The sequence below is a fragment of the Lepus europaeus genome, chromosome 11 (assembly GCF_033115175.1).
Source record: "Lepus europaeus isolate LE1 chromosome 11, mLepTim1.pri, whole genome shotgun sequence".
Lineage (NCBI taxonomy): Eukaryota > Metazoa > Chordata > Mammalia > Lagomorpha > Leporidae > Lepus > Lepus europaeus.
This window is the reverse complement of record NC_084837.1, coordinates 71,987,448-72,014,629: the sequence shown is the minus strand read 5'-3', so window position 1 is coordinate 72,014,629 and position 27,182 is coordinate 71,987,448. Positions and strand designations below refer to the sequence as shown.

The 27,182-nt window shown below is 39.5% G+C and overlaps 1 protein-coding gene across 8 annotated transcripts in view; it reads left to right on the top strand.

The window, feature by feature from the left end:
• Positions 1-27,182, top strand: part of GABPB1 (GA binding protein transcription factor subunit beta 1) — a 75,329-nt gene that overhangs the window by 34,586 nt on the left and 13,561 nt on the right. For 4 of the 8 annotated variants that reach the window (XM_062205900.1, XM_062205901.1, XM_062205902.1 and 1 more), the window contains 6 exons: positions 6,900-7,007; positions 13,150-13,317; positions 14,698-14,892; positions 15,939-16,086; positions 16,410-16,523; positions 24,832-25,017. In XM_062205900.1, coding sequence (XP_062061884.1) covers positions 6,900-7,007; positions 13,150-13,317; positions 14,698-14,892; positions 15,939-16,086; positions 16,410-16,523; positions 24,832-25,017 — 919 coding nt within the window. The remainder of the gene's footprint in view (positions 1-6,899; positions 7,008-13,149; positions 13,318-14,697; positions 14,893-15,938; positions 16,087-16,409; positions 16,524-24,831; positions 25,018-27,182) is intronic. The other 4 variants (XM_062205899.1, XM_062205905.1, XM_062205903.1 and 1 more) reach the window with 4 other exon arrangements.

Sequence of the window (27,182 nt, the reverse complement as noted above, 5' to 3'; positions counted from 1 at the left end):
GCATAAGAATGATATAGTATGTTGATTCTAAAAAGTTCAATGTGAGATAATTCAAGATGTATTAAGTACATTATAATCTTAAATTTTGTTTTTATTCATATCCTTAGAGTGCTAATAGTAGTTTACAAGGAATTAGAGTTTTGCAATTTTATAGAGCATTTTTTTAAAGATTCATTTTATTTTTTGAAACACAAAGTTACAGAGAGAGGTAGAGACAGAGAGAGAGATCTTCCATCCACTGGTTCACTCTCCAGATGGTCGCAGTGGCCGGAGCTGTGCCAATATGAAGCCAGGAGCCAGGAGTTTCTTCCAGGTCTCCCACGTGGGTGCAGGGATTTGGGCCATATTATACTGCTATTTCAGGCAGAGATAGCAGAGAGCTGGATTGGAAGAGGAGCAGCCGGGACTAGAACCGGCACCCATATGGGATGTCGGTGCTTAAGGCCAGGGCTTTAACCCGCTGTGCCACAGCACTGGCCCCTATAGAGCATTTTTACGTCCACTGGATGTTATAATCCTCACAAAAACAACTCTATAAACTCAATTTTGTAAAGTCAAAATAAAATCAGTTTTGAAATGTAGTAATTCTTATCACCACTAGATGGACCTCTCAGTATGTACTTGAGAGCAAAAGTTGCAAGTCTATAGATCTTACTTAAAATGAAGAAAAGCAGTGTGTAGTATATGTTTTAAAATATGTATATATCCAGACAGATTACACAATATGACACAGTGAAGTAGTCAGATGTTTGCACCTATGCATGAAATCACTGTGAATGTGATAGCTGTAGTTTCCTCTCTGTGCATTCCACATCCTTGATTCAATCCACCACAGATTGAGAAAGCTTGGAAAAGGAAATTTTTTCTGAGCTGAACAAGTACAGACTGTTCTCCCCCTCCTCCTCAATTGAGAAATGACAACTTTTTATACTTAAAGACTGATGAAAAACTATTATTGATCCTATTAAAAGTCCAACATTTCAATTGGAAATGAGGGTAAATATATTTACTCATTGATTGCTCTTTAGGTTTTCTAAAATACAACCTGAAAATACCCAGCGTGCTTCTTTAGTTTCAGTTCATGTGTACATGTTATATGCATTAGGGTTGTGTGGCAAATCATCATCATCATCATCTTCCTCTTTACCTTCACACTTGGTTTTCACTGTATTTGGTCATTGACAGTATTCTGTGGTGACACTATATTAGTGGTAATAAAAGGCTTTTGGACTCAGTGATGAATTCATCAGAACCTTCTCATCTACTGATGTTGCAGGCATTGATGCTTTTATAGCAGGAGACAGATAGGCCCTGTGAGAAACATTTGAGTCCTTACTTTAGTTGAAACAGATATGGTTTGTGAATTTAGTATGCTTAGTTTGGGAATATTTGTTCTACTAAGCCAACACTTAACCAAAGATCTTTTTTTAAAAATTGTGTTTATTTTACTTGTGAGGTAGAGTTACAGACAGTGAGAGGGAGAGACAGAGAGAAAGGTCTTCCTTCCATTGGTTCACTGCCAAATGGCTGCAATGGTGGAGCTGCACCAATCGAAAGCCAGGAGCCAGGCGCTTCTTCCTGGTCTCCCACGTGGGTGCAGGGGCCCAAGGGCTTAGGCCATCCTCCACTTCCCTCCCGGGCCACAGCAGGGAGCTGGATTGGAAATGGAGCAATTGGGACTAGAACTGGCGGCCATATGGGATGCCGGCGCCCGCAGGCAGAGGATTAATCTACTGCGCTAGGGCGTTGGCCCCAACCAGAATCTTAACCATCTAACAGAAGTAGTTGTCTTACTTTCAGAGGATCTCCACTTAGACTCACAGCAGATTTCTCATCAGAAACCCTACAGGCTAGGAGAGAATGGTGAGATATAGTCCAAGTCTTAAGAGAAAAAAACAGTACTCCAGAAGATTATACCCTGCAAAGCTCTAATTTGTGAATGAAGGTGAAATAAAGACCTTCTATAACAAACAGAAATTAAAAGAATTTGTCACCACCTGTCTAGTCCTGTGAAAGAAGCTTAAGGATTTGTTGCACACTGAAACCTGATTATCAATATGAAAGAAAGTAAAGAAAGAAAATCTCTCAGTAAAAGATCAAAGGAAGTTCAAACTATAAATTAGGAATATTTTTGGAAAAATGGCAAGGCAAAGTCATTACTTATCAATAGTCACCTTGAATGTAAATGGCTTCAGCTCCCCAGTTAAAAGACACAGACTGGCTGAATGGATTTAAAAACAAAACCCATCTATTTGCTGCCTACAAAAAACACATCTCACTAACAAAGATGCATACAGACTGAAATTGAAAGGGTGGAAAAAGATATTCCATGCCAATAGGAACCAAAAAAGAGCTGGCCTAGCCATGTTAATATCAGACAAAATAGACTTTAACAAAAAAACTGTTAAAAGAGACAAAGAAGGGCACTTTTTAATGATTAAGGGATTAATTCAACAGGAAGATGTATATGTACCTAATTATAGGCCACCTGGGTATTTAAAAGAAATGTTAAGGGATTTAAATCAGTCTTGTACAACAAAAACAAAGCCGGAGGCATCACATTACCAGATTTCAAGACATACTACAGGGCAGTTATAATCAGAACAAACTGGTAATGGGACAAAAACAGATGGATAGACAAATGGAACAGAATAAAACACCAGAAATCAACCCAAACATCTACAACCAACTTATATATGATCAAAGAGCTGAAACCAATTCCTGGAGCAAGGATAGTCTATTGAACAAAGGGTGCTGGGAAAACTGGATTTCCACATGCAGAAGTATGAAGACCCCTACCTTACACCTTGCACAGAAATCCACTCAACTTGGATTTTTAAATCTAAATCTGTGACCCAACACAATCAAATTATTAGAGAACATCGGAGAAACCGTGCAAGATATAGGCACAGGCAAAGACTTTTTGGAAAAGACCCCAGAAGCACAGGCAGTCAAAGCCACAATTAACAACTGGGATCACATCAGATTGAGAAATTTCTGTGTGGCAAAAGAAACAGGAAATTGAAGAGGCAAGCAACAGAATGGAAGAAATTATTTGCAAACTATGCAGCTAATAAAGGATTAATAACCAGAATCTATAAAGTGATCAAGAAACTCCACAACAAAACAACCTATTTAAAAGATGGGCCAAGGACTTAGACATTTTTCAAAAGAAGAAATCCAAATGGTCAACAGACACAAGAAAAAATGTTCAGGATCACTAACGATCAGTGAAATACAAATCAATACCACAATGAGATTTCACCTCACCCCAGTTAGAATGGCTTTCATAGAGAAATCAAGAAATAACAAATGCTGGTGAGGATGTGGGGAAAAAGGTACACTAATCCACTGTTGGTGGGAATGCAAACAGGTAAAGCCACCGTGGAAGACGGTTTGGAGATACCTCAGAAATCTGAATGTAGCCCTACCATATGACCCAGCCATCCCACTCCTTGGAATTTACCCAGGGGAAATGAAACTGACAAGTAAAAGTGCTATCTGTACTTCCATGTTTATTACAACTCAATTCACAATAGCCAAGACATGGAATCAATCTAAATGTCCATCAGCAGAAGACTGGATAAAGAAATTTGGGGATTTGTATGCTATAGAATGCTAAACAGCAGTAAAAAAAAAAAAAGTGAAATCTGGTCATTTGCAACAAAATGGAGGAATTTGGAAAACATCATACTGAATGAAATAAGCCAGTTCCAAAGGGACAGATATCATATGTTCTCCCTGATCTGTGGCAATTAACTGAGCACCTAAAAGGAAACCTGTGAAAGTGAAACTGACACTATGAGAAGCAGTGACTTGATCAGCCCTTGTCCTGACTATCGAGGAATAGCTTACTATTTTATTCTTTATAGTATTTTCTTTTTCTACTTAATATCATTGGTTGAACTCTTAACACAGATTATTCTTAGTGTTTAAATCCAATTGAAAATTGATTTAAGAGTGTGGCCTGGGAAGGCAGTGGAGGATGGCCAAGTGCTTGGGCACCTGCACCCCCATGGGAGACCAGGAAGAAGTACCTGGCTCCTGGCTTCAGATTGGCGTAGCTCCGGCCGTAGCGGCCATTTGGGAAGTGAACCAATGGAAGGAATACCTTTCTTTCTGTCTTTCTTTCACTGTCTATAACTCTACCTGTCAAATAATAATAATAAAAAAAAATAAGAGCGGGAATAAAGAGAGGGAGGTGATATACAGTTTGGCACATGTTTACACCTAAGGGTAAAGCTAAAAACTTGCCATGGGACACGAAATCCCATTAAGTTGGCAGGTACTAATACCATCGTACTAGTTCAAGTGATCATTTTAAGTGCATAACTGATCATAAAGATAGGAATAAGTGTCAAAGGGATCACATAAATAAGACCGAGTGTCTGCTAATAACAATGAGAGAATGATCCAACATGGGAAGCAGGCCACACAGCAGCCTTATAGAATGACAAATGCCCTAAACAGCACTCTGGCATCAGAATCAGCCCTTAAGGCATTTGAATCTGGCTAAAAAACCCATGAGAGCATTTCAGGCATGGAAAGCCAAGACACTGAGGCAAAAAATGGCCTACATGAAAGATCTCTGTGAGATCCCAGAGGAAAGAATGGGCCATCAAAGAAGGAGGTACCTTTCTCTGAAGGGAGAAGAGAACTTCCACTGTTATGGCCCTGTCTAAATAATGTCAGAGTTTGTGGACTCAAAAGCCTTGGCAGCTCATGACAAGAGCCTTGGGTGATCACTGACGTCATAAATAAGAGTGTCATTTGTTAAATCAACATCAGGAGTCATTGTGCACTTGCTCCCCATGTAGGACCTCTGTCCTTAATGAGTTGTACTATGAAAATTAGCAGTAAAATTTGTCTTCAAACAGTACTTTATACTTTGTATGTCTGTGTGTGTGCAAACTGTTGAAATCTTTACTTAGTATAGAGTTGATCATCTGTATATAAAATAATTAAAAATGAATCTTAATGAAGAACATTTACATTGTATTATATAAGTGATCTGAAGATGATTGGCAGTGTACAGAAGGATGTGTACAATTATATGGAGATACTACACCATTATATACAGGAGATGTAGGCATTTGCAAATACAAATGGATGTCCATATATGCTGATTGATAGAGTGTTATGTTGATGAAATATACTCCAAAGTGACATTGACACTGATGACATAGTTTTCCAAAATAATAACTTAATTTAGAAAATTTCTGAATAAAATCAATAGGTTTAGAGTTTGGTTGCACATGAAATTTTGGGATACATTAACACTGGAAAAAAAATACATTTTGTTTACTTGTTGGTTTTCAGTCTTAGATTTATTAAGGGAATTTTTGAAAGTCCTCTAGAACGTGTGACAGTTCTCTGCCATACAGAATTGTTTCCAGCATTGCTGGACAACTAGGATCCCTGGAACTTGCCCATTAAATGCTACTAGAGCTGCCCTACCCTTGATCCCAAAATTGCCTCTATAAGTATACCGAGGGTCCTCTGAGGTGCTGCTACTGCTGGGTACCACTGATTGCTGGGTATCCAGATCTGCTTATAAGGCTGTTTGCTCATAAGTGTCCTCTGACCTTAAATATGGTGTTTTCTTCCCCTTAGAACTGTTAGTATTATCCCTTCAATTTGAGCACCTCTGATAATTCAGCTCTTTCTTTACCTGTGAACTTCCGCCAGGATCTTTTTTTCTGATGCATATGAGGGCACTTAAAATAATAATGTGGAAATACACTTTATTTAATTCTGTTATCCATGAACTTTTTGAAGAATCATGTTTCTTATTCAAAGAGACACACCACTCTTTAGGCTGGGACAGTAGCCTTTTCAGCTATCTTGATTTCAAAATAAGATGTAATTTTTCTAGCTTCTTAATGAGCCCTGTACTATATTTGTGATGCTTTTAGCCTTTTTTCAGTATGGAATGTGAATTGTACCCTTTCTGGAAGAACTTAAATGTGCACTGCATATACAGGGCTAGAAAACACTGATTTTAAAATTCTGAACACATTTACTGTTTCACACACAAAATTATTGTAGTTTTCTTTCTTGAAAACATAATAATACCAAAAAGAGATTCATGACAGCAATCATAACTTGGAAAGATGGTATATTATTATTCACATGGTATGATTCAATGAAACTTCAGTGAAGCAGTATTGATATATACCAAATGACATGCCTCCTCACAGTTTTTATATTCTGTGTTAACTTACACAAACATGAGAAAATTTATGACGTTGTCTTTCTGAGTCTGGCTTATTTCATTTAGCATAATGATTTCCAGTTCTATCCATTTTGTTGCAAGTGTCAGGATTTTATTCTTTTTTATGCCAGAATAATATTCTATCATCTATATATACCACCTTTTTTTATCCAGTCATCAGCAAAGATTCCTAATCTTTACTATTGTGAATTGAGCTGCTATACATATGAGAGTATAGGTAACTGTTTGATATGCTGATTTTATATTCTTTGGATATATTCCCAGGAGTGGGATAGCTGGGTCATATGGTAGAAGTATTTTATGGTAGATTTAGTTTGGTTTGTATAACTAACAGAGGATAGTGGCTTGAACAATATTTACTTTTATGAATATTTTATTTTGATGGACCTCCTGCAGTGAAAACAATTAGTTGCCAGTTTTAGATTTTAGACCAACTTTTCTCTGCTGAGAATTTCTTTTATCAACTACATTTGAAGAAATCAAACTAGTTTTATTCCAAAAATCCAAATATAAATTGCTTTTGTGTGATCTGTAGTTGTAGATCAACTGTAACACAGCCTTTTGAAGGGATACTCTAGAATTGACTGCTAAAGTAGCGGTGGAAAGTCGTGTCATAATATCTAAATGGAGATTTTGATGTTCAGTTCATCTGTGTTTTATTTAGATGTCCCTGGTAGATTTGGGAAAGAAGCTTTTAGAAGCAGCGCGAGCAGGTCAAGATGATGAAGTTCGTATTTTGATGGCAAATGGAGCTCCTTTTACTACAGACTGGGTAATGATTTTAATGTTGTGGTGTTTGTTGTTCTCATTTTTTACTTTTTCCAGATAAAAATTTAGCATTGTGTTTATAAGTGGTAAAAAATTAATGTTTTTGCAAATTTGTTTGCTATTTTAGAATGCTAGATCTCTTTTAAATTGAATGAGCTATATGATTTTCTTTGATATCAGATAGCTTCTTCTAAATGTTCTTTACACAAAAGAGTTTTTGTTTTAAGATGTGGAATATACTAGTGTGGAATGAATATAAAAGAAAGTTCTTGGGTTTTAACTTAAAGGTTATAAAAAAGCATACGTAGAACTTACAATTTAGAAGATAACAGGTGTGGATTACAGTTATAATCTCCTAAAAAGAAAAAATTTGTTTTTCAGTCAGTAGTTGTAAAACTGTTGTAAACATGACCTAACAGGAAGAAAGGAATGGAAATAAGTTACTGATAATTATAGAAGACAATAGTGGGGGCCTGTGCCGGGGCTCAATAGGTTAATCCTCCGCCTGCGGTGCCGGCACACTGGGTTCTAGTCCTGGTCGGGGAGCTGGCTTCTGTCCCGGTTGCCCCTCTTCCAGGCCAGCTCTTTGCTGTGGCCCGGGAAGGCAGTGGAGGATGGCCCAAGTGCTTGGGCTCTGCACCCGCATGGGAGACCTGGAGAAGCACCTGGCTCCTGGCTTCGGATCAGCGAGATGCACTGGCCGCAGCGGCCATTGGAGGGTGAACCAACGGCAAAAAGGAAGACCTTTCTCTCTGTCTCTCTCTCTCTCTCTATCCACTCTGCCTATCAAAAACAACAACAACAACAACAACAACAAAACTCCCTTTCAGACCAAAGGGGAAAAAAGTTATTAAAAAAAAAAAAAAAAGAGTAAACCAGAAATATGTCTTCCCTCCTCTTACTTACAACTTCCTCCACCCCTGTTGCCAGTATACTGAAATGACCTGACTTGAACCAAGGCATTGAATGGAGAGAGGAAAAGATTTGTTGATGAGAATTTGGAATTACAAGGTACCCCTTCCACAGTTTTGCATCCTGAACTCAAATACCTGCTTATTCTAAAAAATCTGAGAATTGAGAAATGTAGCTGAAGTGATCTTGGGACCGGGGGTTACCCTGTGTTCCCAGCAAAAGCAAATGCATGTCCTTTCTGGAGGAACCTATCTGCATACCTAGGCTTCATGTACTCAAATGAAATTCTGAGAAAAATGAGCAGTCAAAAATAATTATGTGCACAAACACAAAGCAACTTCAACAGATTCCACTGAAACAGCTAGCAACAGAAGCAGACCAACAAGGGCTCTAGATAAGTTTTAAAAATTTTTTTGGCTTATTTATTTGCGAGGAGGGAGAGAGAGAGACAGAGACAGAGAGAAAGAGAAAGAGATGGCTATAAGGAGCTTCTGTCTGCTGATTATTCCTCAAATGCCTGTAATGGCCAAGGCTGGGGGCTGACCTGAAAGCCAGGAGTCAGGAATGCGATCCAGGTAACATGAGTGACAGGAACTTAATTACTTGAGCTGTTACTGCTTCCCAGGGTCTGCATTAGCAGGGTCTGCTAGAATGAGGAGCAGGAGCCAGAGCTTGGCGTCTGACCCAGGTACTTTGATAGGGGAAGTGGGTGTCTTAACTGCTAAACTAGACAGCAGCTTACAGATAAGATTTTAATAATAGATTAGAAACAACTGGAGAGGAAATTAGTAGGCTGAAAGATAAGATGAAAAAGATGATCCAGAGTGCAACACAGACAAGAATTTAAGAGTCATGAAAGAGAGCCTGAGAAATCTAACGTGTATCTAATCATAGGTCCACAGAAAGAGTGAGAATAAGAATGAGATCATTTGAAGAGGTAATTGCTGAAAATTTTCTGGAGCTGATAAAAGATGGCAGCCTACAGATTCAAGTCACTGAACAAATTTCCAGCAATGTCAGTTTTTTACAGATCCATATGTAGATACATCGTGGTGACAGAAAGATCTTAAGAAGACTGATATGTATAATATGTAAGAAATTCTCTTGGATCAGTTAGAAAAAGAGAGATGAGGCAATAGAATGTTGGGCAAATGACTTGATATGGTACCTTACCAAAGAGAAAATTTGAGTGGCCAATGAACTTGAAAGGATGCTCCATTACTTTATTACTTAAGGCAAATGCAAAGTAGTCATGAAATACTATTGCATATCCATAAGATTAGTAAAAAAAAAAAAAAAAAACTGGCAACACCAAACCTTGGTGAAGAGGTGGTGAAGTGGGGAATCTCAAACACTTTTAGTGGAAGTGTGAATTGTTGTATTCATTTTGGAGGGTAGTTTGGCAGTACCTAGTAAATTTGAACTTATTAATACTCTGTGACAGCAATTGAACTTTTAAAAATATTCCTGGGGCTGACATTCTGGTGTAGCGGGTTAAGCTGCCACTTGCAATGCTGGTATCCCATATGGGCACTGGTTTGAGTCCCAACTGCTTCACTTCTGGTTCAGTTCTCTGTTGATATGACTGGGAAGGTAGCGGAAGGTTAAACCGCTGCTTATGATACCAGTAGACTAGATCAGAATGCTGGTTCAAGTTCCAGCTGCTTCTCTTCAAACCAGCTTTCTGCTAACGTGCCTGGAAAGGCAGCAGTGAGGGCCCAAGTATTTGGGCCCCTGCCACCCATATGGAAGACCAGGATGGAATACCTGGCTCCTGGCTTTAGCCTGGCCTGGATTTGGCTGTTGAGGTCATTTGGGGCTTGAACATAACAGATGGAAGATATCTCTCTCTCTCTCTCTCTCTCTGTCACTTTGCCTTTCTAATAGATAGATAATTAAATAAGTGGTCTTTTAAAAAGTCAGTTTCTGTTATTACAGGGACAGTCTTAGCAAATTTTATGTTGTAGTGAAATATCTTAGTTCTCTGGAACATAAGTGATTTGATAATGAGAGTTGTAGGGATTTTCTGTGCCTCCAAATGCATATGATATAACTTAATTCTGTATTTCACCTGTTTGTACTTCTGATAAGACTTTCCCTTCACTCACATTTTAATACTTCCTCTTTATATTGGTGTGTGTTGATTTAATGACTAAAATATATGGAACCAATTTCAGTGTAACCGATTTTGGTTTGGTTTTGTCTTTACTCACCTTTGTCAGATGCACTTCAGATCTTTCTTCTGAAAAACAACAATAAGAACTCCTATTTTTTTTTTTTTTTTTGACAGGCAGAGTGGACAGTGAGAGAGAGACAGAGAGAAAGGTCTTCCTTTTGCCGTTGGTTCACCCTCCAATGGCCGCCGCGGTAGGCGCGCTGTGGCCGGCGCACCGCGCTGATCTGATGGCAGGAGCCAGGGGCTTCTCCTGGTCTCCCATGGGGTGCAGGGCCCAAGTACCTGAGCCATCCTCCACTGCACTCCCGGGCCACAGCAGAGAGCTGGCCTGGAAGAGGGGCAACCGGGACAGAATCCGGTGCCCTGACCGGGACTAGAACCTGGTGTGCCGGCGCCGCAAGGCGGAGGATTAGCCTAGTGAGCCGCGGCGCCGGCCAAGAACTCCTATTTTTAAAAATATTGATGAAGCTGTTTATTTCCATTCAAGAGGCAGAGAGACAAGAGAGATCTCCCATCTACTGGTTCCCTTCCTCAAATACCCACAACGATTAAGAATTGGCTGAGACCAAATGTCTATCCCTGAACTCCCTTTAAAAGATCACTGAAGTGTTTCAATTAATTTTTTTTTTTTTTTTTGACAGGCAGAGTTAGACAGTGAGAGAGAGAGAGACAGAGAGAAAGGTCTTCCTTTGCCATTGATTCACCCCCCAAATGGCTACAACGGCCGGCGTGCTGCGCTGATCCGAAGCCAGGAGCCAGGTGCTTCCTCCTGGTCTCCCATGCGGGTGCAGGGCCCAAGCACTTAGGCCATCTTCCACTGCCTTTCCGGGCCACAGCAGAGAGCTGGACTGGAAGAGGAGCAACCAGGACTAGAACCCGGGGTGCCGGCGCTGCAGGATTAGCCAAGTTAGCTGTGGCGTCGGCCTTAATTAATTTTTTTTAAAGATTTTATTTATTTGAGAGGTAGAGTTACAGACAGTGAGAGAGAAGGAGACAGAGAGAAAGATCTTCTGTCTGTTGGTTCACTCCCCAAGTTTACTCCCCAAATGATCGCAATAGCTGGAGCTGTACCAATCCAAAGAAGCCAGGTGCTTCTTCCCGGGGTCCCATGAGGTTGTAAGGGCCCAAGGACTTGGGCCATCTTCTACTGCCTTCCCAGGCCACAGAGAGCTGGATTGGAAGTGGAGCAGCCAGGACTAGACCCAGCACCCATATTGGATGCTGGCACTGCAGGCGGAGGATTAACCTACTGCGCCACAGTGCCAGCCCCTTAATTAATTTTTAAGTCCTAGAAAACAGCTTTGGTTATACTTTTATTCTTTTTTTTTTTTTGACAGGCAGAGTGGACAGTGAGAGAGAGAGACAGAGAGAAAGGTCTTCCTTTTGCCGTTGGTTCACCCTCCAATGGCCGCCGCGGTAGCGCGCTGCGGCCGGCGCACCGCGCTGATCCGATGGCAGGAGCCAGGTGCTGCTCCTGGTCTCCCCTGGGGTGCAGAGCCCAAACACTCGGGCCATCCTCCACTGCACTCCCGGGCCACAGCAGAGAGCTGGCCTGGAAGAGGGGCAACCGGGACAGGATCGGTGCCCCGACCGGGACTAGAACCCGGTGTGCTGGCGCCGCAAGGCGGAGGATTAGCCTGTTGAGCCACGGCGCCGGCCCTTTTATTCTTGTTTGTTATCAATATTTTAGCTGAAGTTAGTTTAGCAGGTTGGTGTGTGGTTATTATGAAAAATAAAAAATCTAATACTGAGAAAAATTTCTCAAATCTTAATTGTTGGGACTGGTGCTGTGGCGTAGCAGGTAAGGCTGCTGCCCCAAGTGCTGGCATCACATATGGGTGGCCGGTTTGAGTCCTGGCTGCTCCACTTCCGATCCAGCTCTCTGCTATGGCCTGGGAAAGCAGTGGAAGATGGCCTAAGTGCTTGGGCCCCTGCACCCACATTGAAGACCCGGAGGAAGATCTTGTCTCTTGGCTTCAGATTGGCCCAGCTCCGGCCATTGTGGCTGCTTGGGAAGTGAACCAGCAGATGGAAGACCTCTCCCTCTCCCTCTCCGTCTCCCTCTTGTCTCCGTCTCTGTCTCCCCCCCTCTCTCTGTCTCTCTCCCTCTCCTTCTCCCACATTGAAGACCTGGAGGAAGATCTTGTCTCTTGGCTTCAGATTGGCCCAGCTCTGGCCATTGTGGCTGCTTGGGAAGTGAACCAGCAGATGGAAGACCTCTCCCTCTCCCTCTCCTTCTCCCTCTTGTCTCCGTCTCTGTCTCCCTCTCTCTCTCTGTCTCTCTCCCTGTCCATCTCTCCATCTCTCCGTCTCTCCCCCCTCCCTCTCCCTCTCTGTCTCTCTGTAACTCTGCCTTTCAAATAAATATTTTTTATTTTTTTTTTATTTTTGACAGGCAGAGTGGACAGTGAGAGAGAGACAGAGAGAAAGGTCTTCCTTTTGCCGTTGGTTCACCCTCCAATGGCCACCACAGTAGGCGCGCTGCGGCCGGCGCACCGTGCTGATCCGATGGCAAGGAGCCAGGGGCTTCTCCTGGTCTCCCATGGGGTGCAGGGCCCAAGGACTTGGGCCATCCTCCACTGCACTCCCTGGCCACAGCAGAGAGCTGGCCTGGAAGAGGGGCAATCGGGACAGGATCGGTGCCCCGACTAGGACTAGAACCCGGTGTGCCGGCGCCGCAAGGCGGAGGATTAGCCTAGTGAGCCGCGGCGCCGGCCTGCCTTTCAAATAAATAAATCAATCTTTTAAAAAATCTTAATTGTCTCTAATTCCCATTGAAATTAATTTTGTTTAGGCTGCTTATCTGGTTAAAAAAAAGAAAGTTGAAATTAAAGGAAATACTGGCTTTAGTTTACCCTAAGAGTATAATGGAATTCTTGAAGACCTGTATGAAGAGCATGTGATAAGCATAATCAAGTCATTTCTTCAGAGTTTTGAGTTACTACGTAAGCAAATATTATAATCTGTTTACTACGTAAACAGAAAATATGAACTAGAACATAGTAGTAGAAATGTCTTGTGAAGAACTTTGGATGTGGATTTTTTTCTTGCGGCACAGCTTGGAACTTCTCCGCTTCACCTGGCAGCACAGTACGGGCATTATTCCACCACAGAGGTTCTGCTCCGTGCTGGGGTGAGTCGGGATGCCAGAACAAAAGTGGACCGGACACCTTTACACATGGCAGCTTCTGAGGGCCATGCCAGCATAGTAGAGGTTTTGCTTAAGGTATGTGTTTTCTTTTTGCCCTTAACTTTTGAAAGTAAGTCCCCCTCAAAGACCTCATGATTTTTTAAGATGGAAAGGGGGAGCTAGTTTTATTGAATGCTTACTTGGTGTTTTAACTGTGGTATCTCATTTTCTGTGGTGTGTGTAAGCCTGTCAAATGAAAATCATTTTAAAGTTCTCTTTCGTGAGGAAAGAAAAAGTTCCTTTACATGTATTCTTAGTCAAAAAATTGATTTCTTAGATCTTGGTCTACCTTGTGAAGGACAATAACTTTGTCTTAATATAATGCTCATGCAAGGGAACATTAAACTTGGATGATTAACAGACAAATTAACAAGTAATATAAATGGGGATTTTTCTTTCATCATCTAAATGCTGAAGAATGATTTATAAAATTCTGAAAACAGCGATAGGCTTTATAGACATTATTCCTGAAGGTTTTTATCCCAGCCTCTGAATCAATCTATATAAAAGAAATATAATGTAAGATATAAATGTATATTTTACAATTGTAGATATTGTATTAGCTAGGTTAAAAAATTTAATATTATTTTATTTAATATTATTTCAGTGACCTAAATATAAAATTATTAATGAGCTATTCTTCATTGTATTTTTTTATTGTTAAGTCTTTGAATTCCAGTGCATATTCATACATGCAGCACATGTCTATTCTGAATAGCCATGTGTCTCATGGCTATCTTATTCGACAGTGTGCCTCTAGATAACTCACTTTTTCTTTGTTTCTTTTTATTTATTTATTTATTTATTTATTTATTTATTTATATGAATGATAGAGTTACAGAGAGAGAGGAGAGACAGAGAGAGATCTGTGCCAGGCCAAAGCCAGGGATCCAAAGCTTCTTCCAGGTGTCCCATCTTTGTGCAGAGGCCCAAGGTCTTGGGCCATCTTTGGCTGTTTTCGCAGATGCATTAGCAGGGAGCTGGATCAGAAATGGAGCAGCTAGGCCTTGAACTGGTGCCCCATGGGATGCCGGTGCTGCAGGCTGCAGCTTAAGCACTGTGCTACAGCACCTGCCCCAGATAACTCACTTTTAATTCTTTACATTGCACTGGTTTTGAAAGCTAAGTGTATTTGCGTTTATCATTTTCCTTCACTTCTTATGCCATTCTAGCACTTTGTGCCCATAGCTGGGTGACTGAGAAAATGATTGCTGCCTGCCTAAGAAGTTAGAGGAAGAGAGTTGGGAAATTCAACATGATAGAAAAATGACTGACAGGTGAATAGTGATTGTTGGGACATGTATCTAACACAGAAAAAATTGATCATATTAGTTCTTGCTTCAAAGCATAGTGACTAGTCTTGTGAGAAATTCTTTACATTTTATCCATCTCTTATTTTGAAATGTATTTTTATAGCATGGTGCTGATGTCAATGCAAAGGACATGTTAAAGATGACAGCTCTACATTGGGCCACCGAACACAATCATCAAGAGGTGGTGGAACTTTTAATCAAATATGGTGCTGATGTACACACACAAAGTAAATTTTGTAAAACTGCATTTGATATTTCAATAGACAATGGAAATGAAGATTTAGCGGAGATATTACAGGTAACTTTTGGCTTTTAATTTAAGAAAATAAAAGGAAGCTTTATAGGTAGATGGATCTTTGTCTTATAGATGGTTTCTGCTATTTAGCTTATAGCTTTTCATTCTGGACATAGTTATTTTGGACAGGCTTTTTTTCTTTACTCCTCCTTGTTCATCACTGTTCATTTTCCTGATTGTAATAACAATCTTTTCATGTAATATTAAATTAGCTAAGCTAATTACTTTCTGTGTTTTGAGTTCTTGAATTGCCCTTTTTAAACATTTGATTCTATTAATTTTTTTGCATATTTGGATACATAAAGCTTTTCAACATCTATTAATTACTTTGTAACTCTGCCTCTCAAATAAATAAATCTCTTTAAAAAAAAGAACCAAAAAATAAATTTTCAAGCAACGGTAATTTTGTCTCTTGAATGAGTGATGCATCTTTTTATCATTCTAATTTGTTTCTTTTATTTTTTTCATCATTCTCAAAAATACCTGTTTGTGAACATAGCTATTTCTGGGTTTTGAGCAGGTATTGTAATAGCTAACATTACTCTTCTTCAACTGGATAATATTGATGTAAATTATCTTCCCTACTTACTGCTGCTTCTTGCCCATCTTCTTGTGCCTCTTCTCAGAACTCTTCTTCTCTAAGACCATCTGATTCTGCTGAGTTACTTAAAAGATGTGTTATGTTCATAAAAGTGATTCTACCTTCTCTCTTCTCATTCTTTTACTCCTAGGAGTGCAGTTTAGGGTTTGGGATTGAAGTAGGGGAACTGTTAATTGCAAAGGCCAGGGGTTATAAATGTAGTGTTGTGTATTATTGAATGTAGTAGATGGTTTAATTTAAATGTTACCCAATCAGGGAACTTAGGATATAAATTCATAATCATGATTTACCACTACATTGTCAATAGACCACAGACAAATATTTCCATTTTTATTGTATCGTATTTCTTAGAGAGTATCCCTTTGTATGTGTGCTTGTTCTGCACTGAGAATCTTTGCTCTGTGTTCTGGTTATAATTCTGAAAACACTGTGGTGATTTGTCCCCTAGATCGCTATGCAGAACCAAATCAACACAAACCCAGAGAGTCCTGACACTGTGACGATACATGCTGCAACACCGCAGTTTATCATTGGACCTGGAGGGGTGGTGAACCTAACAGGTCTGGTATCTTCAGAAAATTCATCCAAGGCAACAGGTATTGAGATGCATATAGGCCAGCTGTTGGGATTTTATTCTTTAGTAGGAATTCATCCTTTTCAGAAAGGACTGTTGGCGGATGAGGGTAAGAGTCCATCAGGCACTTCAGTGTTCTTTGGTATAATTGGCAAGAAACAAATTTTTGTGAGACAAAACAATCTAAAGAAAGGTGATACTGCAAAATGTATTGTAATATTACCTTTCATAAGCTACTGCTATCCAAGCTTCATTTAAGAGTTAAGAAAAATAAAATAGAATATCAGAAATATATGGTGGACTAAGCTCCTTACAAATTCGAGTCTGTTTTTTCTTTTCTCATAGATGAAACGGGTGTGTCTGCTGTTCAGTTTGGAAACTCCTCTACATCAGTATTAGCTACATTAGCTGCCTTAGCCGAAGCGTCTGCTCCCTTATCCAATTCTTCTGAAACTCCAGGTTAGAAAAGCAAGTCAAATACATACATTAAAAGTTGCATATCCAAATATTTACAAAGGCTAGGAAGATGATATAAATATAAAAGACTAAGTGGGCTTATCTCTGGAGGCTGAGGTATGGTGGGAGTATCTGCTACACAGCACTTGATAATTCTAGTTGTCTGCCTAGTATTGTCAGATTCTGTTTTTTCATGAGAAGCTGAAAAATCTGTATTTTCAAGAATTCTAAATCTTGGCAACTAATTAAAATTGAAAGCAAATTTGTCTGTTTACCCAATTTGGCCCTTTTTTTTTTTTTTTATCAGTTAGTGATTTTTTTGTCTAAACTACCAGGATGGGTGTTATGGCATAATAGGTTGAACTGCCTGCTGCTTGGGCTGCCCACATCCCACTTTGGAGTACTTGGTTTGAGTCCTTGCTACTCTACTTCCAATCTGGTTTCCTGCCAGTATGCATCCTGGGAGGCAGCAGATGGTGGTTCATCTGCCCACAAGAGAGACCCAGATGGAGTTCTAGGCTCCTGGCTTTGTCTGGCCCAGCCCTGGCTACAGTAGGCATTTGAAGGGTGAGACAGCAAATGGAAAATCCTTCTCCCTGTGCAAAATAAGTAAGTAAACATTTTTAAGAAATCTATATAGGAGCCAGCACTGCCATAGTAGGTTAAGTCTCCTCCTATGGTGCCAGCATCCCATATGGGCGCTGGTTTGTGTCCCAGCTGCTCCTCTTCCAATCTAGCACCTTGCTAATGGCCTGGGAAAGCAGTGGAAGATGACCCAAGTTCTTGGCCCCTGCACTCACGAGGGAGACCTGGACGAAGCTCCTGACTTCAGATTGGCCCAGTTCCAACCATTGAGGCCATTTGGGGAGTAAACCAGCAGATGGAAGACCTCTCTCTCTGTCTCTGCCTCTCTTGTCTCTCTTTCTCTCTCTAATTCTGCCTCTCAAATACATAAGTAAATTTAAAAAAAAAAAAACTATATAAATAAAATAGATACATGTGAACTTAACTGTCTTTTTCATAAATTTTATTTTGGTGGTTTTAGTAGACTGATAAAATCTCAATGACTGACAGAACTAAGAAATAGCTGAAAACCAAAGTTAAAAGTTTACCTGTTATTGGCCGGCGCCGCGGCTCACTAGGCTAATCCTCCACTTTGCGGCACCGGCACACCGGGTTCTAGTCTTGGTCGGGGCACTGAGCCTTTCCTGGTTGCCCCTCTTCCAGGCCAGCTCTCTGCTGTGGCCCGGGAGTGCAGTGGAGGATGGCCCAAGTGCTTGGGCCCTGCACCCGCATGGGAGACCAGGAGAAGCCCCTGGTTCCTGCCATCGGATCAGCGCGGTGCGCCGGCCGCAGCGCGCTACCGCGGCGGCCATTGGAGGGTGAACCAACGGCAAAAGGAAGACCTTTCTCTCTGTCTCTTTCTCTCACTGTCCATTCTGCCTGTCAAAAATTAAAAAAAAAAAAAAAAGTTTACCTGTTATTGAATAATGATGCCTCATATTAATGGAACAAGATTTACCTTTATTCTTAACCAGACTACTTCTTACTATAATTATATAAGTAAAGTCGTTTTTAATTAGAAAATTTTTAAAACCCTAAGAAAATATTCTTCTTCCTGTTGTATAAGCCAGTCTATTTAGGTCAATGCTTATAAAAGAATACTTGTCATCCAGTCTTTAATGACTTTTCAAAGTTTGAGCAATAATAGCGGCAGTAACAATTAATTCATTGAATGTTTACTATGTGTGCTAGGCACTGTGGTAAGTGTTTCACTTACAGTCTCATCTGATTCTCACTAGAGAACTTCAAGGTACATATAACTGGATCTATTCTTTTTATTGAAGTATAAAACCTTTTTTTTCTGTTTTTCTGACTAGTTAGTGATGATATATGTTTATCCATTCTCCAGCTTCTTTCACATCTTATTCAAAGTTTGATTCTGAGCCTTTGTATTTGAAAGTCTAAAGATTTTTCTGAATCACTTTTGCCTGGTAGCAATTGTGTGCATCCTCATACTGACATGCTGCTTTTATAACCCATGCCTGTAGTTTTTTTTTTGCACCTTTGTAACTGCAGAGGCATATTAAAGAAAACAGTTTTTTTGGTAGTTTCGGTTTGATTAAACTTATAGATTCTGTTTCTTTAATTAAATTGATGTCCCTGAAAGTTAAGCAGCTTTTCTTGAAAATCAGCTGGAATTCATTTTGATGTCTGACTGTTTGAATTTGTTGCACTAACTTATTGAACTTCTTTGAAAATGTTATGATCTAGTCCAAGAGAATTAGCAGTTTCAGTAGACTTTTATTGCATATAACTTAAAGCCTTCTATGAGCACAACACTTTTTCATTTCAATGCTACATTACAATGGAATCTTTTTGAAGATATTTTAAGACCTCTAAGAACTAGTACAGGTAAACATATCACTAGTGTAAACAGTTCAGCTGAAGTGCATAATCAAGGAATTATCTTCCCCCAGCTCAATTTGCACATGCTCAGGCGAAGATACAGCTGCTGCAAATTATTTCTGTGCCTCTTGGCTGTGCAGTTTTCTTTTATCACCAATCATCAGACTCATCTAATTTTATAAATGTATATATTTTTAAGTATATCTTGGGATCTGGGAATAATAGTAGTGCCACCTCCATTTTACATATAAAGCTTACATGGTGAAGCTGAGGTTTGTGGAGGTTAAATAATTTTATCCAAGGTCACCTCACTATTAGGTGGTGAAAGGAGGTTTGTGTTCAAAGTTTGTTTCCCAAGTTGTCTTTCGCCTCTGTGACATACTGTATTCCTGTGGGCTGCTCTCTCGCGGTGTATTTATAATTTGGTTTGTGACAGGAATAGGTATTTGTATGTTTGTCATTGTGTCTTTTTTTAAGATTTAGTTATTTATTTTGAAGGTCAGAGAGAGAGACAGGTTTTCCACCTGTAGGTTCATTCCCCAGATGGCTACAATGGCCAGTGATAACCCAGGCTTAAGCCAAGAGCCAGAGGCTTCATCCAGGTCTCTTATGTGGGTTGCAGGGACCCAAACACTTAGGCCATCTTCTGCTGCTTTCTCAGGCAATTAGCAGGGAGCTGGATCAGAAGTGGAGCAACGGGGACATGAACCAGGGGCCATATGGGATATAGGCAGCAGCTTTACCTGCTATGCCACAATGCTGGACACCTGTGTTTATGTCTTCTATTGAGCAAAAACATTGCTATTCCTTCTTCTACTTCTTAAAAAAATTAAAAGAAGATTATTTTACTTGAAAGGCAGAGTTACAGACAGAGATGGGGGGGGGTGGTCTTTCATCTGCTGGTTCACTCCCCAGATGGCCGCGTTGGCTGGAGCTGTGCCCATCTGAAGCCAAGAGCCAGTAGCTTCTTCTGGTGTCCCACATGGATGCAGGGGCCCAAGGACTTGGGCCATCTTCTGCTGCTTTCCCAGTCCATAGCAGAGAGCTGGGTCAGAAGTGGAGCAGCCGGGACGAACCAGCGCCCAAATGGGATGCTGGCACTGCAAGTGTGGCTTTACATGCTATGCCACAGTGCCAGCCCCATGCTTGCCCTTTTAAGATGATGGTAGACCACAGTAGAAGAACCATCAGTACATTATTACTGCTCATATTACTTCTGCTAAGCACTTTCTCTGGATACCAAATAGCCAGAAAGTAGCAGCAGATGGACTGCATTTCAAATGGAAACTGACTGGCCAACCTGTCCCCTAAATAAAGAGAAAGGACTTGGGAAAGTCCATGGTACCATGCCATTTCACTTAGGAATTAATGGCTTTAAATAGTGCTGTTGTGATTACATTAGCACTACCTTTGACATATAATACATTTATTGCAAAAGCAGATGATACTTCTATCTTGATATTATAAGCATATAGCTGTGGGTTATCAATGCTTGGTAATTAGAATGTTCCTTTGAATTAGTGTTGTTGTTCAGAGGGAAAAGATTACTTTTAGTTGGAGGTAGGAGTGGGTGCAGTAGGTAGGTGTTGAGTTGTACCCTGAACAGTGATAGGATTTAGATAGATAGGAACTTATTCCAAGCCATCCTATTTTGGAAATCATTTCACAATGAATAGAGAAACCTTTTTTTTTTTTTTTTTGAGGATTACAGTTCCACTTTTTCTCAGGAAAATCTCTGCTGTGTAGTATTCTACTTATTAATAAATAGAGGCAATCTTGCTTTCTTATCTTTCTATCAAAGCTTATAGGCCACTCTGAGACATTGAATCTGAAGAGTTAAGTAGGAATTAGGGAAAAGTTTGGGGAAAATGTTTTACGAAGAGGGACACATGAAGCTTATGAAGCAGAAAACAGCTCATGTTTTAGGGGACCCCGAGCCAGCGTGACTGAACCTAGTGAGTGGGAGAGTAACTCAGGGTAGTTTAAATAAGATTTAGGACTGAAAATGACTGCTTTGGGGGCTGGCATCGTGGCATAGAGGTAAGCCTTGCTTGTGACTCTGGCATCCCATAAGGGTGCTGGCTAGCTCATGTCCTGGTTGCTCCAGTTGTGAGCCAGTTCTCTGCTATGGCCTGGGAAAGCAGTGGAAGATAGATGGCCCAAGTACTTGGGCCCCTGCATCCTCGTTGGAGACCTGGAAGAAGCTCCTCGCTCCTGACTTCTAGCTCCTAGCTTGGGATTGACCCAGCTTCTGCTGTTGTGGCCATCTGGGGAGTGAGCTAGTGATGGAAGATCTCACTTGCTGTGTGTGTGTGTTTCTCTCTCTTAACTCTGCCTTTCAAATAAATAAATAAATCTTTAAAAAGAAAATAGATATCTGTGACCACTTGTCTTTCATCTTTAAGGCAACTTCTGCTATTTGCTAAGAAATTGGTTTTTCCAAAGATGTGAAGCATCTGGTGGTAGCTGTTACAAGTTCCCTTCTTTTTCTTTATTAGTGAAATTTGAAGCAGGTAACTTTTGCAACATTGTTTCTTGATCTCTTCCGAAAATAGAAAAATAAAACTGAATTGGCTTTAAGGATAAATTACTGAGCCTAGGTTTTTTGTTTTTGTTTTTAATGTTCAATTGCAGGCATACCTTTGAAATATTATTTTTTTACTCAATAAATATCATTTCTATGCATTATTTAAGCATTTCTATATAGAATTCTCAATGTTTTAGAACATTTCAAAGTCAGCTCCTTGCCCCTGTCTTACTTCATTTTTATGGCCTTGCGATTTGAAAGTCTCTCATTGAACGAGAGCTCCGATATCTTCAAAAGTGCCGTGGATTGTCTAGGCACTCTGTAAATATTACAACTTGACTTTTGAATTAGACCAATGAATATGTATGATATTAGAGTTACTTTTTATCCAGGGAAATTTTACATTTTAGGATATATATCTATATCTATATCTATATATATAGATATAGATATATATCTATATATAAAATCAGTCATTTTTAAAGTGTTTAGGCTTTCTCTTTTATTCTTACATATTTCAACATTTCAGTGTTGGGTTGTTCTTAGGGCTTTAGGGGATACTTTGTATTTTTACATAATTGGTTTACTTTTAATTTTTTTCTTAAATACCTTACCATAGCACTACTTAAAAAGAAAGCTTTTTAGATTAAAGGGAAGAACTCTGATTATTATTTTAATGATGGTCATTACAAGTAGTGCAAAGATGAAAGTTCTTGAGTTATGTCTTGATTGTGTGTGATCTCAGAAATTTCGTACATATGATTATAGTTTATTTACTATTTGTAGTTAGCATTCAACCAGACTGAACCTTTTTCAAATAATTTTTTTAAAATCAAAGCAATAGTTAATGTGTTTCAAAACCTTAGTAGTTGTTCCATTGAATATATTACTGTTTATGCCCTGTATTTCATTTTGTAATTATCTTTCTGAAATTTTCTTAAGTGCTTGGTGATAAAACCTACTTGTAGTTTAAGGCAAACAAAAATAATGAGAGAACTCTAAACAAGGTTTTGTTTTGTTTTTTCTTCATGTATTTTTGATATTCTGCAGTTCTTATTGTGACCCTTGATTACTGAACAACAGGGTTGAAGCCAGGTCTGTTGCCATGTGTACATTATAAAAACTGGGGTCCCAGGATTTGTCTTTTTTACAAAAACAGTTCATCTATTTGTGGCCTCTGTTTTTGAATATATCTTGTGATCATTGATATCCTTAATGTTCTGTTGTGAGTTTGTAGCAACTCAGCATGTTTCAGAGCAGTTGTGTGTCTGGATGGTAACTTGATTTCAGTCAATAATGATTTTATTTAATTACATTTTTTAAGGTATTACCTGCAATAACATATTAAAAGAAAAAAACATGTTATTTAGATACAATTTTTATGTCATTTCTATTTTCTGCATTAATTATATCAAAATTTTTTATATTGATAGTTTTTAAACCCACAAAGGGAATGAATTGCATACCGTTCCTTTGTTTCACTAGCTGTTAACATTTGCCATATCCAGAAGTTCTCTCTTTGACACGTGTGTGTGTGTGTGTATGGTATATGCATATGCACTTATTTTGTCAAATTATGTGAAAGTAGCAGGCATTGTAACACATCAGTTGTAAATATTTTGGCATATACCTTCCAAGAACAAGAACAGACATTTACACATGTATAGCTCCAGTATATTTCCTAAAAACATCAACATTAATTTAGTATTGTTATCTGATACAGTTCTTATCCAAATTTTCCCAATTGTCCCCAAAATGTCCTTAATAGCTGTTAATTTTTAATTTAGGGTCCAACCATAATTCACATGTTGTATTTGATTATTTATGTCTCTTTAGTGTCTCTGCCACCTGGGACAATTCTAGTGCCTTCATTACTCTTCATGGAATTGAAATCTTTGTGAAGTTCAAGCTAGTTTTCTGCAGGAACACCCACATTCTGGATTCATTGGTTTCTTAATAGAGTTAGGTCAGACATTTCCTGGATCAGCACAGGTGATATTTTGTAACTTTCCATGGCCTCACATCAGGAGGCACATAGTATCAGGCCATTCTGATAATGACAACTTGATGAAAGCCATGATGGCCAGGTCTTTACAGGTATTATTTTCCCCTTTTGAACTAAGGATTGGGATACTTTGAGAACATATGAATATCTTATTTCCCCAAAACATTTCACCAGTATTATCATCTATTAGTGATCCTTGCTTGAATCAACTGTTGTTTTACATTGATGATATTTCTTAATTTTTCATCTCTTCTATATTAATTAGATGTCATTCTTTCAAGATTTTCCCTTTGTCTCTTTCTGTGCTATTGTTTTACAAGGTATTATAGATAGATTGTTAAAAATTGAGCATGATTATGATCCATTACTATCATTATTCTTTGTGACATTTTTCTACTGAGGTGTGACATGACTACAGAAAAGTTCATAGAACAAATAGCGATTTATCACAAAGTGATCACTAGTTTGTAAATGTTGCTGAGTTCATGAATGGAATGTCTGGTTCACATCACTGGGTACTGTTTTGATTAGATTCATTCATGTTTTGCATGTAGTCACTGTATTTCCTGGGTCTTGTATTTCATCGTATGACTTTAGCACAGTGTATGTACTATCAGTGAATATCTGGGTTGTTTTCAGTTTTTGATTGATATGAGTAAAGCTATTAAATGTTCCTGGGCATATCTTTTGGGATCAGTAGTTTGGTATAAGCCTGCCTGTGGGAAAGCATTTTGGTAGTATTAATTTAAGGTTTCTTTACCCAGGTAGGACAGAGGTGCTGTTTCTAGTTGTCAGAATCCTCTCTGAGCCTCTCATAAGTTATTATTAAGAGCATTTTTTTGGAAATTCATTTATGTAAATGTTAATATGAAATGTTGTTTACTATCATGCATACCAGATCTGCTGCTTATTATCATGGCAATCCTTGCTCACTCAGTCCAATAGGGGAAGACTGTTCATTCTGTATGACAACTTGTATGTAAATGGAATATACAACCATATTAAAAATTGTCTTTGAATCATGGAATTTTATTAAGCAGATGTAACCTTTCTCATGACCTAGAAGATCTTACATATTTTATATTTCATATAGCTAAATGAAGAGATACTGTTTATTTATATATGTCAAGATAATTGGAACCTATTTGTCACAAATTGTGACTTGAAGTCAACTGTTTACGTAGGTATCTGCAGCACAACTAGAGACTGAGTTTACAGCCATGTAAAAATTTTCCTGTGTAAGGAAGAAGCAGAGAAAGCAAAAACAGCAGATAAAGCAAAAATTAAATTTGTTTATACTGTTATAAGTGTTCACTGATTGTTAGTGTTTTTTTCCTTTCCTTCTTCTTCTTTTTTTTTTTTTTCTCCAGTAGTGGCCACAGAGGAAGTGGTTACTGCAGAATCTGTGGACGGTGCAATTCAGCAAGTAGTTAGTTCAGGGGGTCAGCAAGTCATCACAATAGTTACAGATGGAATTCAGCTTGGAAATTTGCACTCCATTCCAACCAGTGGGATAGGTCAGCCCATCATTGTGACCATGCCTGATGGACAACAAGGTTTGTAGTAGACATTTACATGAAATTTATGTTTATTTTCAGTTCCAAGGAAATTGCTACATGTTTTCCAAAGCCTTTATCTTTTCCCTGAAGTATGTTCTTGTAACCTTTTGCAGCAACTTCATTGCTTGCTTTTATTTGCACAGGCTAATATTTAAAGTAGCTTTCTTTCTCTGAGTATACACTAGCTGGAAGGAGAAGTTGCCCCAGAATATTCTGGTTGGAAAATGAGCTGAAATACTGCAACAAATAATTCAAAATCAGTGTTGGACAGTAATTTCCTAGATAATTATATATAATTCAAATATCATAATTAACTTTTCAAAATGCCATTTAAGAAAAAGCTACTTAAGAAGAAGTTGAGCTTAGAATTTGTGGTGGGAATATGGAGGCAGCTTCTAGAACTTTGTTGTGAACTTTCCCTTTCTCATTTTTTTCTTCCTGAAAACTACAGAGAAAAACAAGATGGCTGCAAAGCACCAACTACATTTTCAGTGAAATTAAAGGGTTTAACAAACCTCAAAATTCCACATTTTAGTGTTGCTATTAAAAGCATCTAGGGGGCCAGCACTGTGGCCTAGCAGGTAAAGCCACCACCTGCAGTGCCAGCATCCCATATCTGTGCTGGTTCAAGTCCTGCTACTCCACTTCCGATCTAGCCTTCTGCGATGGCCTGGGAAAGCATTAGAAGATGGCACGAGTCCTTGGGCCCCTGGCACCCTTGTAGGAGACCTGGAGGAAGCTCTTGGCTCCTGGCTTCAGATTGGCACAGCTCCAGCTGTTGCGGCCAATTGGGGAGTAAATCAGTGGATGGAAGACCTCTCTCTCTCTCTCTCTCTTTCTCTCTTTGCCTCTCTTTCTCTCTCTGTGTAACTCTGACTTTCAAGTAAATAAATAAATCTTTAAAAAAAAAAAAAAAGCATCTAGGACAGTTACAGTGTGGGCAAGAGGACCCTCGTGAAAATCCACAATCATGCTTCAAGAAAAGAAAAAAAGGGTAGACCTAAGAAGTCACCAGTAAGTATACACTTCCAGAAAGATAGGGCTGTAGCCTGAGTAGGAAATGCTGCAAGCAGGTCTAAGATAGAATGTGTCCTGAGTAGCAGGGACACAGGGAGAGAAGTACAGAAAGACCTGAACAAGCACCACTCTATATGCCATCCCTGCTGGGGGCGAAACGTGGTACACACATAACCTTTAGGAAACTAACTACAGTTGTCAAGCCTGCTGCTTTGTGGCCAGCACAGGAGTTGATAAAGGCCAGGGCTAGGTATTCTGTCTCTTAAAACAGGTTTGATTTTGAGTGACGGAAGAGGTATAGCACTAAAGAGACAGGTTTCAAATGAATTTGTTGCTGTAGCCATAGAAGAGGAATCCCTTGACCTTAGAAACCTGGAAGATCTTTTCTGTCCTGTTCTGTGGAGTTCTGCAGATAGCTGGTCAGAGATGTTGGTCAGACCCAGGTGCTTTTGTAAAGCTTTAAAGAAATAATTTTTTATTTAGAAAACAAGAAGGGGCCAGCGCCGTGGCTCACTTGGTTAATCCTCCGCTTGCGGCGCTGGCATCCAATATAGGTGCCAGGTTCTAGTCCCAGTTGTTCCTCTTCCAGTCCAGCTCTCGGCTGTGGCCCGGGAGGGCAGTGGAGGATGGCCCAAGTCCGTAGGCCCCTGTAACCACATGGGAGACCAGGAAGAAACACCTGGCTCCTGACTTCGGATCGGTGCAGATCCGGCCATAGCGGCCATTTGGGGAGTGAACCAATGGAAGGGAAGACCTTTCTCTGTGTGTGTGTGTGTGTGTGTGTCTGTCTGTCTGTCTCTCTCTTTCTCTCACTGTCTATAACTCTACCTGTCAAATAAATTTAAAAACAAAAAAGAAAACTTTCAAAATATTTGTATCAAAGAGACATAACCAGACATTATATAGATGGAGGCTGGAAGTCCATGTTCAAGGTATTGATAGGTTTGGTTTCTTCAGAGGCAACTTTCCAATGACTGCCTCTGGCTGTGTTCTCATGGTGTATGTTGTTTGTGTTGTGATCTCATACAGGATGAGGGCCCACCGCATAGAATCACATTTTAACTTAATTACCTCTTTAAAGGCATTTTCTCCAAAGACAGTCACATTCCAAAGTACTAGAGTTTAGCACTTCAAAATCTAAATAT